The sequence below is a fragment of the Amphiprion ocellaris genome, chromosome 1 (genome assembly GCF_022539595.1).
Source record: "Amphiprion ocellaris isolate individual 3 ecotype Okinawa chromosome 1, ASM2253959v1, whole genome shotgun sequence".
Taxonomy (NCBI): domain Eukaryota; kingdom Metazoa; phylum Chordata; class Actinopteri; family Pomacentridae; genus Amphiprion; species Amphiprion ocellaris.
In genome coordinates this window covers 29,684,907-29,700,050 of record NC_072766.1, presented here as the reverse complement: position 1 = coordinate 29,700,050, position 15,144 = coordinate 29,684,907, and the positions used below count along the sequence as shown (strand labels likewise).

Here is a 15,144-nt window from a genome sequence, read left to right as displayed (position 1 = left end):
GCCTATCCCAGCTGACTCGGGCGAAGGCAGGGGACACCCTAGACAGGTCACCAGTCTGTCGCAGGGCCACATACAAAGACGAACAAGCACTCTCACATTCACACCTACGGCCAATTTAGAATAATCAATTAACCTCAGCATATTTTTGGACTGTGGGAGGAAGCCGGAGTACCCGGAGAAAACCCACGCATGCACAGGGAGAACATGCAAACTCCATGCAGAAAGATCCCGGGAAAGCCGGGACGCGAACCAGGGACCTTCTTGCTGCAAGGCGGAAGTGCTAACCACTACGCCACTGTGCAGCCCCCGGTAAAAACATGTTGATTAAAATATAATAATTTATAATAAGTTACAGACAAATGTAATCAGGGACAAATTACGTTTCTGCTGTAGCGTAATTGAGAGTGCAGATTAACTGTGTTACAAAGTAATATTGTGGAGAGGGTTAGTGTGTAACAGCTCACTTGTTATGTACACATAACATGTAGTTCTACACTGTACTTCTTGAATTTCCCTCCGGATTAATTATCTATCTATCTATCTATCTATCTATCTATCTATCTATCTATCTATCTATCTATCTATCTACACTGTGAGACCTGCTGTCAGAGCTTGGTCTGGACTGAACCGCTCTCCATGCTCTCTCTGTGATCATTAATAATTAAAAAAATTTAATGAAGTTACCGGCGCTGCTGTTTAGTGTATAAATGTGACAAATCTCCTTCTTTGGAGACGCTGATATGGATCCTGCTGTTGTCTGATGCTGCAGGTATTAAAAAAATTTGGAGGCAATTGTTCCAAACAGCTGGAAGAAACAAACTTCAGCTCCTTTTAACATCAAGTTGTTATTCCCGCAGCCTCCGGCTCGAGATAGTGGCAGCACTCTCCTTTCCCCCTTCTTTCCCTCTTCTCCTTAGGTGGGCGTGTGCGTGTAGCTCTGGAGGCAGCAGGTGCAGACAATCCTAATCAGCAGGAGCTGTGGGTGAGCAGGTGGGAGTGATCAAGCCAACTACCTCTTCACCCATAAAAGCAGAAGCCACTTGATGCCGGACCATTGAACAAGCTACAGTTATTGCTGAGTCTTTGTTCAGTGTCGTGTCCCTTCCTTTTGATCCTGGCTAAATCCTGTTTGTTCTCCCTTCCAGTCTGGACTCCTGCCTGCTTGTTCCTTTACCTGGATTCATCTGTTCCAAATTTCTGCCATCCATTGCCATGTCTGTGTTCTGGATCCGCCGTCTGTCCCATCAAACCACCATCAGATCTCCACCTGGCTCACCTGCTTCCGATTGCTACACAGCCGCCTCCACCTGCTGCCATGCCTACCTCCTCTGCCACGGCCTTCCGTACCCCCTCCTCCACCTCCAAACCCAGCTAAGTTCCTATTAGCTTCTGAGCCAGACTGCTAGTAGCTTTAGCATTTTATATTTTGAATTGCTGCCCCCTTGTGCAGTTATTTTGCTTTTGTCTGTTAGGTAATACCTAGGTAGGGAAGGTATCATGGGTTAGTCATTCTTGTGTTTATTCTGTAACTCTAGTGTCAAGTTTCTGCCAGCCCTCCAGAGGGCTCTCATTCCTTTACCTGCCTTCAGTGGCTTCTAAAAGGGACATTATGTCACTTCCGTTTGTGGTCGTTTAGCGATAGTTGTGGTTTTCTTGTTTTGTAAAATTCTGGTTGTAAAATAAAAGCCTTTTTACTCTCTCCTGTGTTGTGTCTTGTACCCTGGGCTTGAACCTCAAAGAGGATTTATAACACTTGTGGGGGGGGGGGGGGGGGGGGACTTCCATTCATGTTGGTGAGTATGATTAATCTTTAAGTTAATATCTATTTTTATTGCAGTAAGGTTTTATTACTGTGGGCATTTCTCTTTGCCTTACAGATTTCAATGTGTAGTGCATGAAAAACATGTCATGATTTTAGCACAACTGTATTTAGCATCTCTGTAATGGTCTCTAACAAGCAGTGGTGCTGAAACATGGAATAACTTCCATAAATCACTTCACACAACTCATGGTACAGCTGCTTGTGCATGTCTATCCGTTAATGTGATTGATCGGTTCAGATTTGTTGAAAGTAAAACCAGAATTGCTACTAGGTTGGACCTCAGACATGAAGCGTTTAACTGTCAAATTAATGAAATGGAGTACATGTGCGAAAGAGGCTTGTATAGTCAGACTATTCTGCACAATGGTGACTAAGTGAACTTTAGAAATTCTTCAATGGTCTTCCACTTCCATTCTCATTGAAAATCCATAATCAGCAAATGCTAAACTGTTTCAAATGTTTTATTGCTGGAGTCACTGAAAGGTATCCACAGTTGTGTTATAATTTTATTTAACTGGCACAGGCTGTAATTGCTACTAATGGTCCTGATATTTCTTTTGTCTTTGTAGCAACCACTTCTTTCCGCAGCTGTTTCCTCCACATAAGCTGCCGTCAGCCAATAGGGTTTGAGAAGTGGTGACATCAGGAAACCCTTCATCGCTACCAGTCTATCAACAAAACACAACAACGCAAGTCCCAAATCTGGCTCTTTCTTTCATAATAAAACCACAAATCCCCAGTGCACTGCAACTTCCATTTAGCTTCCAACAGACTGAATGGCTTGATGAAAAAATATTTGTGTAATGAGTCTGCACTGACATAAAATAAACAAATAATATACATTTCTATTGCAGGTAACAAATGGAAATGTATTAAGTGTAAATCGCAGATTTTTAACTAATGTGTGTCGTAGTGTTTAGTCAAATCAACTAAGGGGAGCTGGACTTTCTAAGTAGGTGTTTAAGGTTTTGTATCGTACATGAACAATGTATCCGTTTCCACAACCAGCAGCTGAATAACAAGAAGCTCAATGATGGCAAATCAACAGGGCTGTGCAGCGACCTTTGGAGGGGCACGTGCTCAAAGTTAAAACGGGGTACATGGAGCGTGAATTTGAAACACCATACAGAAACATACCTTAGAATATGACTGCTTGAATTGTAGCAATCCATATTCATAAAGAATGTAACATGGAATCACAACATACCATATCTTTGTTTGGGGACAGTCTGTGTTTGACCTGATGGGGTACATTGAAGCTCCTGTTGAGGGGGTTGATGAGGAGGCTGCTGCTGATATCGCTGGAGGTGGACGTGTTAGTACAGTAGTAGCTGTATTGATCTGAAAGTGTCTACACTTTCAGATCAATACAGCTACTACTTTCCCCCGTGCTCATAAAAGAGCACACGGGAGATAGTTGCTGGTTAAACAAGGGTTATGTGATCATGACAAGATGCAGAGATAACTAACACTGAAAATGACTGACTGTGACCTGCCATACTGCTGATTGTTTGTAGGAGATTCATTTCTGAGAGAGGCTGCAGCCAATGCTGACTGAACTAAACAGGGTCCGTTTCACAAAGCAGGTTCAGCAAACAGTGTAACCCTGAACTCTGAGTTGATCTACTCTGAGATAGGAAACTCTGAGTTTTCAGTTCCAGAACAGCTGATTTGAGTAGGTTAAATCAACTCGGAGTAGTTTCACTCGGAGTTAAGCGCATGCACCACGACTATAAAAAGACACCATCAATGGAGCCCCAATTCGACAAGTCACCATTTTAGAAAGAAGTGCAACACTGCTGCAGCTGCAAAAGTGAGGGACACAGCGTGGGAGAACATTGCTGTCCGGGTCAATGTGTAAGTTTAAATGTAGTCTATGGCAGTCACAATAATATTATAGGGGAAAAGTGTTTGAATGGTGGCCTATTAAGTTATTTCATTTAGGTGCAATCCTGCGGGCGAGAAGCACACGTGGCAGCAGCTTAAGATGAAATATAGAAACATTGTTCAAACAGGTAAGACCTTGGCATAATCTCATGGAGGTACCTCATTTTGATCGTGTTTTACATTGTAAATTAGCCTAAATATTAAGTGGCTGTTTGACTGTGCAGTTGTTTTATCCAACACATAGCCTAATTGTCTGCATCCATATCATGTTTTGTGAAATAATTATGCCTATGTAAACTAACAGACTTCTACTCAGCCAACAGAAAGAAAGCAGATGCCTGTAAAACGGGTGGTGGCCCAGCACCGCTAATTGTAACGGAGGCAGAGGAGCTGGTCCTAAGCCAGAATTTGGGAAGGCCAGTGACTGAGGGAATCCCTGGAGGGAGCTCATCCTCCGACACCACCCCCCAAGACACAAGTGCTTTTATAAATATATATATAAAGCATATTCATACAAATATTTATTTCTGTTTCCTGTCTTTTTTTTCTTTTGGCCCAACAGATTCTGATGGTGCTATCTGCCTGGTGGAGCCCCTTCACACCACAACAGACCTTGTAGCTGTAAGTAGGCAATACTCCAAAGATTTTGCCAAATGGTAGTTTAAGTCTACTGAAACATATCACTCATCTAGGATGAAGAGGATGAAACTGTGTCTGCTGCCTTTACAGAGGGGGATCCAGAAAGACATATAGAGGTATGTTACTGATAGTTCTCTTCCATTCAAATTTCTTAACATTCTGGTGGAATGTAGAGTGTGACATTTAGCCTACACTGAAGCATTGCACATTCTCATCCTTTTTAACAGAGCATGCCCATCTACCTGATCTACGTTTATGTTCCTCCACAGAACTGTTACTGATGAATGTTAATCTCTCAGTTCAGTCCTGAGTTAATATCTCTGTTCTTTGCTTCAGAGTTTTTTTCTGTCTAACAATGTATGGTCAGATAACTGTGGAGCTCATGTTAATGCTAATGATACATTAGAATAAAATAGAATAAATTTTATTGTCCATCTAAGGCAGTAAAATGGTCTTTAGCCTCAACCAGGAAAACAAACATTTCCATATGATTAAAAAATAGGACAAAATACAGCACTCTATTTTGCCCAGATGCCCGTGAAGGGCATCCTATCATCCTAGAGATGATAGACAGATAATTATGTAACTGCTGGGACATGGTCCAGTCATTGTCTTCTGTGTACATTTAAGTTCAAATACAACTGATCTGGGTGGATGACACCTCAATGAATTTACAGTATCATCTACTGACTCCACATGAAACAGTAACTTCAAAAACTGTCCTCTGTCATATCTAACACTTTTGTACTGCTGTTTTAAAAACTGTACTGAAGGAAGGCATGACTATAAATCTTGTTTGTTTTAGACATAAAACGAACAACATTTGATTCAAAATGTTGACAGTAGGGATCTATGAAATGTATACAATCCTTTATCACAGTATATTGAATTTTATACTACATTTTTACACAACATCGCCGTCATCGTAAATATTCTGGATAATATCTATTAGAACTGAGAAAGCCTCTTGGAAGAGACATGAAGTCCCTTCAAGAATCAAAATGAGAAGTCCAGTTGTCTTCTGCTAAAGTATTTAGGTGTACCATGACCTGGATGAATGAGAATTTACACAGACAGAAGTGTTTTTAAAACCAGTAGCTATCTTAGCAAAATCAAGAAGAATGAAGCCTGATTGGTAAAACAAGGAATTCAGTCCTTGTCATTTAAAGTCGAAGTGAATTTTCATTTATGTAGTTGAAGCTAATGAGTAGGCTATAATAATATATAATATCATCATAGTAGGTTATAATTAATATGAAAAAAATAGAAAATATGAGTAACGACAAAAAGTGGAAACACCCATGTTGTAAAAACTATTTTTAAAAAATCACTGTGATCAAAACAAAACAATACAGCAACTTTAAATTTTTCTTTTTCCCTGTTTTCCCTTAGTCGGTTTCAGTCCTACATAATTCTCTTGTCTCTGTGCAGCTACTCTGTAAAAAGATCAGTGGAGCAGAGGGAACAAAGCTGGATGTAGACTTCATGGAGATGGAGAAGGTACAGGTGTCTGCCCAGCAGTATAAAGCAGGTCTTCTGATGGATGTGTAGTGGTGCTTGACAGTTTGTGCAACATTTCGAATTTTGTGTATTTCTGCATAAAGCTGTCCTAAATCATGATCAATTTCTATTAAGTCCCGAAAGTAGATAATTAAATCATATTAAAGAAAACATGATACTAACCGCCAGCATGTTCCACAGATGGGATCTGGTTCTTCAGTGTTTTCTGCAGTAACATATTTTAACCAAGATGTTCTAATTTGGTCTTATCTGTCCACAAAACACTTTGTATAACGTCTTCTGTTATTTTCCACATGATCTTTAGCAAACTAGTAATGTTCTTTTTCAAAGGTGATGCTTTCTCTTTCAGCTCTGTCATGCACACCTATGTTGTTCAATGTTCTGCTGATGGTGAACTCATGAACATCACCATTATTCAATGTAACACGTCTTTAGTTGCTTACAAGTTAACCAGTGTTCCTTTGTGACTTTGCTGACCTTTGCACGCCTTGTTCTTGGAGCTATCTCTGTTGATCGACCGCTCATGAAGTGTGACAATGGTTTTTAATTTCCTCCATTTAAAAAAGAATTGTAATATTTAACCATGAGCTCAAAGTTCCTCTGTATGTAGAATGAAAAGATAATGACATCCTTTTGCAATCCTTTTGTCTTGCTTCCACCAGAAAATTGAGGTGACCAGTAAGTCAGTGTTTGACCTCTTGTCCAAAACAACGGAATACCTCGAGCCTGGCCCAGGTAAGAATAAGTTCAAACCCTACTTTTTATTAAGGATTGCATGTTGTTTCATATGCCACTGCATCAAATGAATTGAATCCAGTATGTGGTATATTCATTGTTGTCCTCTGTAGCCTCTCAAGTCAAACTGAACATGCTGAACACAATGTCTAAGATCCGTGGGCGGGTGAAGACCACTGGCTCCCCTCAGACTGAAGGCCTGACTGCATGGGGAGACTGCATGCTGCGCTATGGCCATGAACTGGGAGAGGAATCTGTGTTTGGTACCAACTCTCATATTTTATTAACTGTCAGCGTTCATAGACCAATAGTCATCTGTGCACATATAAGAGGAATAGGAAACAAGCATATACAGTGCCCAGCATAATGAGTAACAGATTTGTCAGAAAACCTTTAGTTTCCTTTCAGAATCAACATTGAACAACATTAACAAATTCATTCAAGACCATGTTGCAAAAGTGAGGACACCCTAATGAAAGTCTCAGGAGCAAAGCAAAATTTTAGGCTACAAAATTCAATTTAACAGGAATTCAGCCGCGGGTGAGTCTAATTATTCATTAAACAGGTGTCCAGCAGGTTCAGCAGGCTATGATACTTAACAAAGAAAACCCATTCCCATTTCATGCTGTTAGCAATGGCACCACATGGGAGAGCAATGTCACAAGACTTGAGAAAGAAAATAAGTTCTTTACACAAGAAAGGTGAAGGCTACAAGAAGATCAGCAAAGCTCTTCTTATCAGTCAGAATACTGCAGCAAAAGTGATACAAAAATTTAACAAAGATGGAATTGCAACCATCTAGTGTCAAGGCTGTCCATGGAAGTTAATACCTAACAGGAGCGTCTTCTGATGAGAAGGGTTGATGAAAATCACCATGCAAGTTCTCTGCAGTTAGCTAAAGAAGTAGAAAGCCAAACTGGGGTGGCTCTTTCCCGTGACACAATACCGCCTACAATGCAGAGGAATGGCATGATTGGGTGTCATCCCTGGAAGAAGCCTCTCCTAAAGCCCATGCACAAAAAAGCCTGCTTAGGATTTGCCAGGGCCCATCCTGAAAAAGATGAAGACTATTGGGACTCTATACTTCGGAGTGATTAGACCAAGATAGATGTTTTTGGAATTGTATGGCATTGCAAAGGTGAGGAGTACAAAGCAAAACGCATAGTGCCTACTGTGAAACATGGTGACAGCAGTATCCTGATGTGGGGCTGCATGAGTGCTGCTGGTGTCAGGCAGCTGCATTTCGTTGATGATATCATGCATTCACAGATACTGTACTGTTGAAAGAGAAGATGCTACCATCACTCTGTGCCCTTGGTTGTCGTGCACTTTTCTAACATGACAATGATTCAAAACACATCTAAGGCCACTGTTGCATTTCTGAAGAACAGGGTGAAAGTGATTCAGTGGCCAAATAAGTCTCCTGATCTGAACCCAATTGAACACCTATGGAGAATTCTGAGGAGAGAATTTGAGCATCACTCTCCACCCAGCATCCAGGCTCTGAAAGAGGTTGTTCTTGAAGAACGGAAAGAGATAGATGTTGCAATATGTCACAACTTGTTCATTCCATGCCTAGAAGACTTGGTGCTGCCCTTAAAAATAATTTGTGGTATGCACATTCATGCTCATTCATGCAAGATCAAACAGTAAACCAAGTTATCTATATTGTATGATAATACATTTAGTCCAAATAACTATAACTATAATTATATAACTATAACTAATAATTATAACTAATTATTAAAGTTACTGCTGTTGCTCATTGCTCTCTCTTTTTCAAGCTAGTCATTGGATCATAATACTGTCTGAGGCTCTAGATACGTAACAAACTATAATAGTCATAGTCAGCTGAAAACTAAACTGTAATTCTGTGTGGGACAGCTCACCCGTTTAATATGAAGACAAGTGTACCTACACAATGTGACAGGCCAAGAATGATCTGCTATCTGTACTTTCTCTGGGATGATTTCTGAATATAAAAATTTTATGAAGTTCTTTCCACTTGTGCGAATATGTGCAACTCTCTCTCTTTGGAGACGCACACATGGATCCTGCTGCTGTCTAAAGCTTGTTTTATGCTTACCGCGTCCGTGAGGTCCGTGCGGCTCCGTGCGGAAAAATTACATCATTTTCGCACCCACGCCCCCTCCAGCGGCCTTTCCGTGCTGAAAATTTCCGCTCCGTGCACCTCCACATTTTTCTAACCAACGCGGACGGAGCCGCACGGAAAAACATGGCGGAGGGCCAGGACCTACTCGTAACTGAAAGTCTAAAAATACATGCACTTATATGATTCATCTCACAGAGATCACCGTGGTAACCGGGTTATGAACTATTCATGGTGTGAAATAAAACTAACTTCTGAAATGCTTTTATTCGGTAAAATGCCGTGTTGTAAGTGGTGTAAACCATGGCAAACTTCTTCTCTAGTTTAGTACCAGAGTAGACCAGGTAGACGTGTGTTTGAGCTACACTGCCCCCTGCAGTTTGGAAGCAGACTTAATCTTCTCTAGTTTATTACTAGAGTAGACCAGGTAGACGTGTGTTTGTGATACCTGCAGTTTGGGAGCAGATGCGCACGGAGTATAAATGCACACACGTTCTCTCGCACAGATTTCCGTGCGGCTGATTTCCGTGCGGCTCGTTCGTGCGGAAAGTACATTCCAGCCTTAATGCTGCAGGTATTTAAAATACATAAAATTTGTGGGGGGGTTTTCAATAAAATGTTATTATACAAATTGCATTTTTGTCATCAGTTAGATTTGAAATTGTAGAGCAAAGTTAGTGATAAAAGTGTGTGTGATTTCGGCACGCAAACTGCATTAAGCATCTCTGTGATGTTTTTGGACAAATTTGTGTGCTGAAATGTGAAAAAATGTGTTAGGGTAAAGGCAGGGGAACACCCTGGAGAGGTTACCAGTCTATCACAGGGTTAAATACTGAGACAAACAATCACACTCACATTCATGCCTATGGAGCATTTAGAGTTACCAATTAATGTTTTTGGACTGGGCTGCACAGTGGCTTGGTGGTTAGCAGTCCCCACCCCCCACCTCCCCTGATCCCACCCCGCGACCCTAATGAGGATTAAGCGGTGTATAGATGATGGATGGATGTATGTCGTCAGTTGATTTGTGTTTGTATCCAACTAAAAAGTCCACAGGTTAACTGAAAAAGTGTGGTTTGTCTCTGCAGGCTCTGCTCTGGTGGATATGAGGCCATGAGGCAGATGGCAGATGTGAAGGACTCCCTGGACATAGGTGTCAAGCAGAACTTTCTTGACCCCCTGCAGAATCTACAGGACAAGGACCTCAAGGACATCATGGTACATTACTGTCATCTGCACCATTTAATAAAATTTACGCTAGGTGAAACACAAATGGTTCATACATTTGTGAATGTACACTACCAGTCCAAAATTTTGACACACCTTCTCATTTAATGTATTTTCTTTATTTTCATCACTACTTACATGGCATCAAAACTATGAATGAACATATATGGAATTATGCAGTAAACAAAAAACTGTTAAACAAATCAGAATATGTTTTATGTTTTCGATTCTTTGAAGTAGCCACCCTTTGCTTTGATTACTGCTTTGCACACTCATGACATTCTCTGGATGAGCTTCATGAGGTAGTCAGCTGAAATGGTTTTCCAACAGTCTTGAAGGAGTTCCCAGAGATACTGAGCACTTGTTGGCCCTTTTGCCTTCACTCTGTGGTCCATCTCATCCCAAACCATCGAGATTGGGTTTAGGTCAGGTGACTGTGGAGACCAGGTCATCTGACGCAGCACTCCATCACTCTCCTTCTTGGTCAAATAGCCCTTTCACCTTCTGGAGATGTGTTTGGGGGTCATTGTCCTGTTGAAAAATAAATGATGGTCCAACTAAACACAAACCAAATGGGATGGCATGTCGCTGCAGGATGCTGTGGCAGCATAGCCATGCTAAACCAGCATGGCTATGCTGGTTCAGTGTGTCTTCAATTTTGAATAAATCCCCAACGGTGTCACCAGCAAAAGCACCCCAACACATCACACCTCCTCCTCCAAGCTTCATAGTGGGAACCATACATGTAGAGACCAACTGTTCACCTTTTCTGTCGCACATAGACACGGCAGGTAGAACCAAAGATCTCACATTTGGACTCATCAGACCAAAGCACAGATTTCCACTGGTCTAATGTCCATTCCTTGTGTTTATTGGCCCAAACAGATCTCTTCTGCTTGTTGCTTTTCCTTAGCAGTGGTTTCTTAGCAGCTATTTGACCATACAGGCCTGATTGGCGCAGTCTCCTCTGAACAGTTGATGTAGAGATGTATCTGCTACTAGAACTCTGTGTGGCATTTATCTGGGCCCGAATCTGATGTGATGTCAACTTGCGATTTCTGAGGCTGGCGATTTGGATGAACTTATCCTCAGCATCAGAGGTGACTCTTAGTCTTCCATTCCTGGGGAGGTCCTCACATGAGCCAGTTTCATTGTAGCACTTGTATGTTGTTGTGACTGCACTTGGGGATACATTCAAAGTTTTTGCAATTTTCCGGACTGACTGACCTTCAGTTCTTAAAGTAGTGATGGACTATTGTTTCTCTTTACTTAGCTGATTGGTTCTTGAACTGTGTACCAGCCTGACTTTGGCACAACACAACTGATGGTTCCAACCCCATTAAGAAGGCAAGAAATTCCACAAATTAACCATGACAGGGCACATGTGTGATGTGAAAACCATTTCAGGTGACTACCTTATGAAGCTCATCTAGAGAAGGCCAAGAATGTGCAAAGCAATAGTGAAAGCAAACAGCTTAGCTTAAAACTTTGCCTTCAAATTAATTTAAGTTTGATAGTGTTTGCAACACTGGGGAAGTGTGACAATACTTTCATAATGTGCAAAAAATTTTGCAGCACATTTTCAACAATGTATGATAGCTATTTGGTGTCAGTGTGCATCACCTTGAATGTTAGGGTCATTTTGTTTAAAGAATGCATACAGTGTTTTTTGATATCATTGTTAGTTCATTTGATTCCCAAGTTACTACAGCACAATAAATATTCTTTGTCTGTTTTCTAATATTTATAATTAATGTCAATGTCAGACATATAGACAAACACAAATCCACAGTTTCATGTAATCAAACTTGGACACAACGGTCACATACATTTGATCAAGAAGAATGAGTGAACAGTTCTTAAGGTTATGTTTCAGAATATGTACAAATTCACATTTTACAGTATATAAGAATATGAAACATGATCGGTATGCAATACACTGAGGTCATAATTTATATTACATGATGTGTACAGAAAAAGTGTTTAGACACGTATATTATAAAAAAAAATCTATATATTCTATTGATATGTTGGTGTTTTTGTTTGCAGCACCACTTGAAGAAGCTGGAGGGCCGCAGATTAGACTTTGATTGTAAGAGGACACATCAAGGGAAAATCCCCGCTGAAGAGATTCATCAGGCCATGGAGAAGTTTGAAGAAAGCAAAGAGCTGGCTGAGAGGAGCATGTTCAACTTCTTGGAAAATGATGTAAGAGAAGATAATGCATTACCAGGGAGTATTAAAACCAGGAAAGCTGGATTTGAAAGATGTCTTCCTAAAATTGAGTGACATCACAGAAGTAATGAATTTTGTACACCTGTAAGGCCACAAAAGTTAATGCTGAGCGTAGCTGTAAATTGAATGGCATGATTGTAACCTTGTGTGCGCAATAGAGCACAATACATGCAAAGTGGGCTAATACAGGCAATGTAAACAATGTGTAAAATAATGTGATTGGATGGCTGAATTAAGTTACACAAGTAAACTATCTATGATTACTTTGTATACTTAAATTCTATATATTTATTGTTAAAGTTACAAAAGTGTCTTCCCAGTGTTAGCAATTTATTGCTAATTGTCTCTTATGTGTCCGAATGAGATTTAAGATGTTTATTCCTCTCTTCCTTACTTTTTATGCATGCAAAGCTACGTAATAAATTATATTTATCTATATGCTTCAAACCTACACACAAAATTAGCTTTGTGTTTACTGTCAGCAGCTTCTCACTTTGTAAATACAGGCCCTGATTACCTGACTTTTGCCAGCATAACACACACTTCTGGTTAAGTCCGGTGCAACCAGAAGGGAAGCTTTCACGTGTTTCTACATTTGTAAAGCTGTATAAAAAAATGCTTTGCTTTTACCTTCATTTGTTTAAGTGCTATCAGATTTTTTAAATTTAGTCTTTATTCAGTTAAATGTATTGCCTGATATAGATAGTAAGTGTGTAGTAAGTGGGAAGTTTGATATAGACATTGTAAACAAGCCTAGAGATGACGTTGCCTTTTACTGATGTTTATACAAAGGTAATTGATAATGAGGATAATGAAAAGTAATGAGGTAAACACATATCAGCGTTATCTCAGAGCCAAAACCTCAGACTTTAATTTTTTTGGAATACTCTGTTGTTATTTACTGTCATGGTACCTCCCTTCTCTGTGCTGCGCTCCTGGCCAGCTGACAGCCCAGGCTGATTGGGCACAGCTGGTAAAGGAGCGCAGCTATGCCCGATCAGCAATCAGTGGCAGTTAAAGCCTGACTCCCCCCACCAACTGCCGCTGGTCCATTGTCTGCCGGCTCCCTGTCAGCCGCTCTGCCCAGGTCTGCCTTGGTTCCGGTCTGCTGCCCCCCCGTTTAGACTTATCAAATCGTGAGTCAAGCCGTTTTGTTTAGGTTTCGGTCTTAGCCCTGATAGCAGCCTGTTGAGTTTATAATTCTTGGTTATTTTGGTGCTCCATTTGGGTTTTTTAGTTAAAATCTCTCATTTTTGTATGGAGTTTGGTTTGCTTTAGTTCACTCAGCTGGTGTCTTGTGTTTCTTGAAATAAAGTCCTTGGTTTTGAATGTTTTGCCTCCTGTGTGCTTGCACTCTGGGTTCAACCCCCCCACCCCGGTCTTGTGACACTTTCATGACAAATTGACCTTAGTTCATCACAGAGTTCTTTTAATTAAATGAATTGAAGTGCATGGCAGTAACACGGCAGTAAAACGCATTGAGCCGGTTCATGCTGCCAACTCCAAAGTCTCACCATCGATTCACTGATGCCAAGCTTACGTGCAGCAGCTCCATTTCCTTCTTTGACATGCAGATCGATTGCCTTTAACTTAAAAGCTGCATCATATGCATTTCTTCGTGTGTTTTCCATGATGAGGGTGTGTGCATGAAGCGCAAAATGACTGATCTGAAGAATTTAGTGTGAGTGCGTTTGATTTAATTCGAATAGTTTTATTGCTCTACTGTGACCTGTTTGGTAGTTTCATTGGTCGGATGTGACGACACTAAACGTATTGGCGACATGAAACTTGCCCGTCAAAATCTATACATTAGCCACATCACTGTATAAGCTGCAGGGTTCAAAGTATGTGAAAAAAGTAGCTTATAGTCCGGAAAGTACAATGTTTTAGGAGAGTTATATACAAGAGAACTGTTGTGACTGAGAGTCTCAATACACTGTGATGTCACATGATAAGCAGGTAGTGAGAAAAATAGTTACCAGTCTGAGACATTTTGCTTTCATACTTGCTGCTGAGGATGAGTATGTCTTTTGACTGTGTGATAAAGTCAGAAGACACTGGCACAGGGAGATGCATGCAAACATACAAACACTACAAAGAAAGAAACAGTCAGCCAGCAGTTTCAAACCCAGAATCGTCTTGCTTTGAGACAACAGTGGAATGCACTGTTTCAAAACTATAAGGTTGGAATGGGCATAATATGCTACCTTAAATATATGCTTTTCTCCTAATTAACATAATAGTTTTTTTTGTGTATTTGCCTGTGTGTGCACACATCTGTGGTGTGGCGAACAGGTGGAGCAGGTGTGCCAGCTCTCAGCACTTATTGAGGCAGCGTTAGAGTACCACCGGCAGTCGTGCGAAATCCTGGAGGAGCTCAGTGGAAAGCTGTAGAGGAGGTAAATAAGTTGCTCTGCTGTAGTTGAGGCCACACTTGACTTCCCTGTCAATAATTACTTTACAACATTCATCATCTGTCAGACAGTCACAGTATATATCGGTTTCTGTTGTTCAGTATCAGAAAACCTTTATTAATATGTGTACAGTTTGGTAACAGTTGCTCAGGACTGTGGAACCTATAAATTATAAGGAATAGAAGAAATACTGCATTATGCCCTATAGTAACACTTTGACTTTGAGCTGAAAAGGGATGTCTAAATGGAGAAAAGTCCAGATAATCATTTTAAAAACATTTAGTTTTGTATTTTTTTATCCCTCATGACCCACTGGAGAACCCTGAATTCACATTGTCCACAACATAATTGAAACATAAGTGAAACAGTCGTAGTTTTCCTAACTTTGACAAGTGGATTTTAGTTTTTACTTGACTCTCTACTCATCACAGGACAGCTAGCAGCCAGCCAAAGAGAGAGTTCAAACCGAAGTCCATCCTGAGCAGCATTGAAACACTGGACCACAGCCAGAGCAATGGCCTGTCTTACAGCTCTTCACTCATATCCACCGGTAC

General features: G+C 40.6%; 1 protein-coding gene across 1 annotated transcript; it reads left to right on the top strand.

Annotated features, from left to right (window-relative positions):
* The first annotated feature begins 5,833 nt into the window (after positions 1–5,833).
* LOC111583529 (endophilin-A3-like) lies at positions 5,834–14,570 on the top strand. Its single transcript, XM_055018139.1, has 7 exons — positions 5,834–5,848; positions 6,532–6,604; positions 6,718–6,867; positions 8,703–8,706; positions 9,803–9,932; positions 11,991–12,149; positions 14,472–14,570. The coding sequence occupies exons 1-7, from the start codon at positions 5,834–5,836 to the stop codon at positions 14,568–14,570; spliced, it is 630 nt and encodes a 209-aa protein (XP_054874114.1).
* The last annotated feature ends 574 nt before the right edge of the window (positions 14,571–15,144 follow it).

What these genes read in the sequence shown, in the direction of transcription:
- LOC111583529 (XM_055018139.1), top strand. An exon ending in AGGACCTCAAGGACATCATG is followed by an intron (nt 9,933 to 11,990) that starts GTACATTACTGT and finishes TTTTGTTTGCAG; the next exon opens with CACCACTTGAAGAAGCTGGA. An exon ending in TCAACTTCTTGGAAAATGAT is followed by an intron (nt 12,150 to 14,471) that starts GTAAGAGAAGAT and finishes TGTGGCGAACAG; the next exon opens with GTGGAGCAGGTGTGCCAGCT.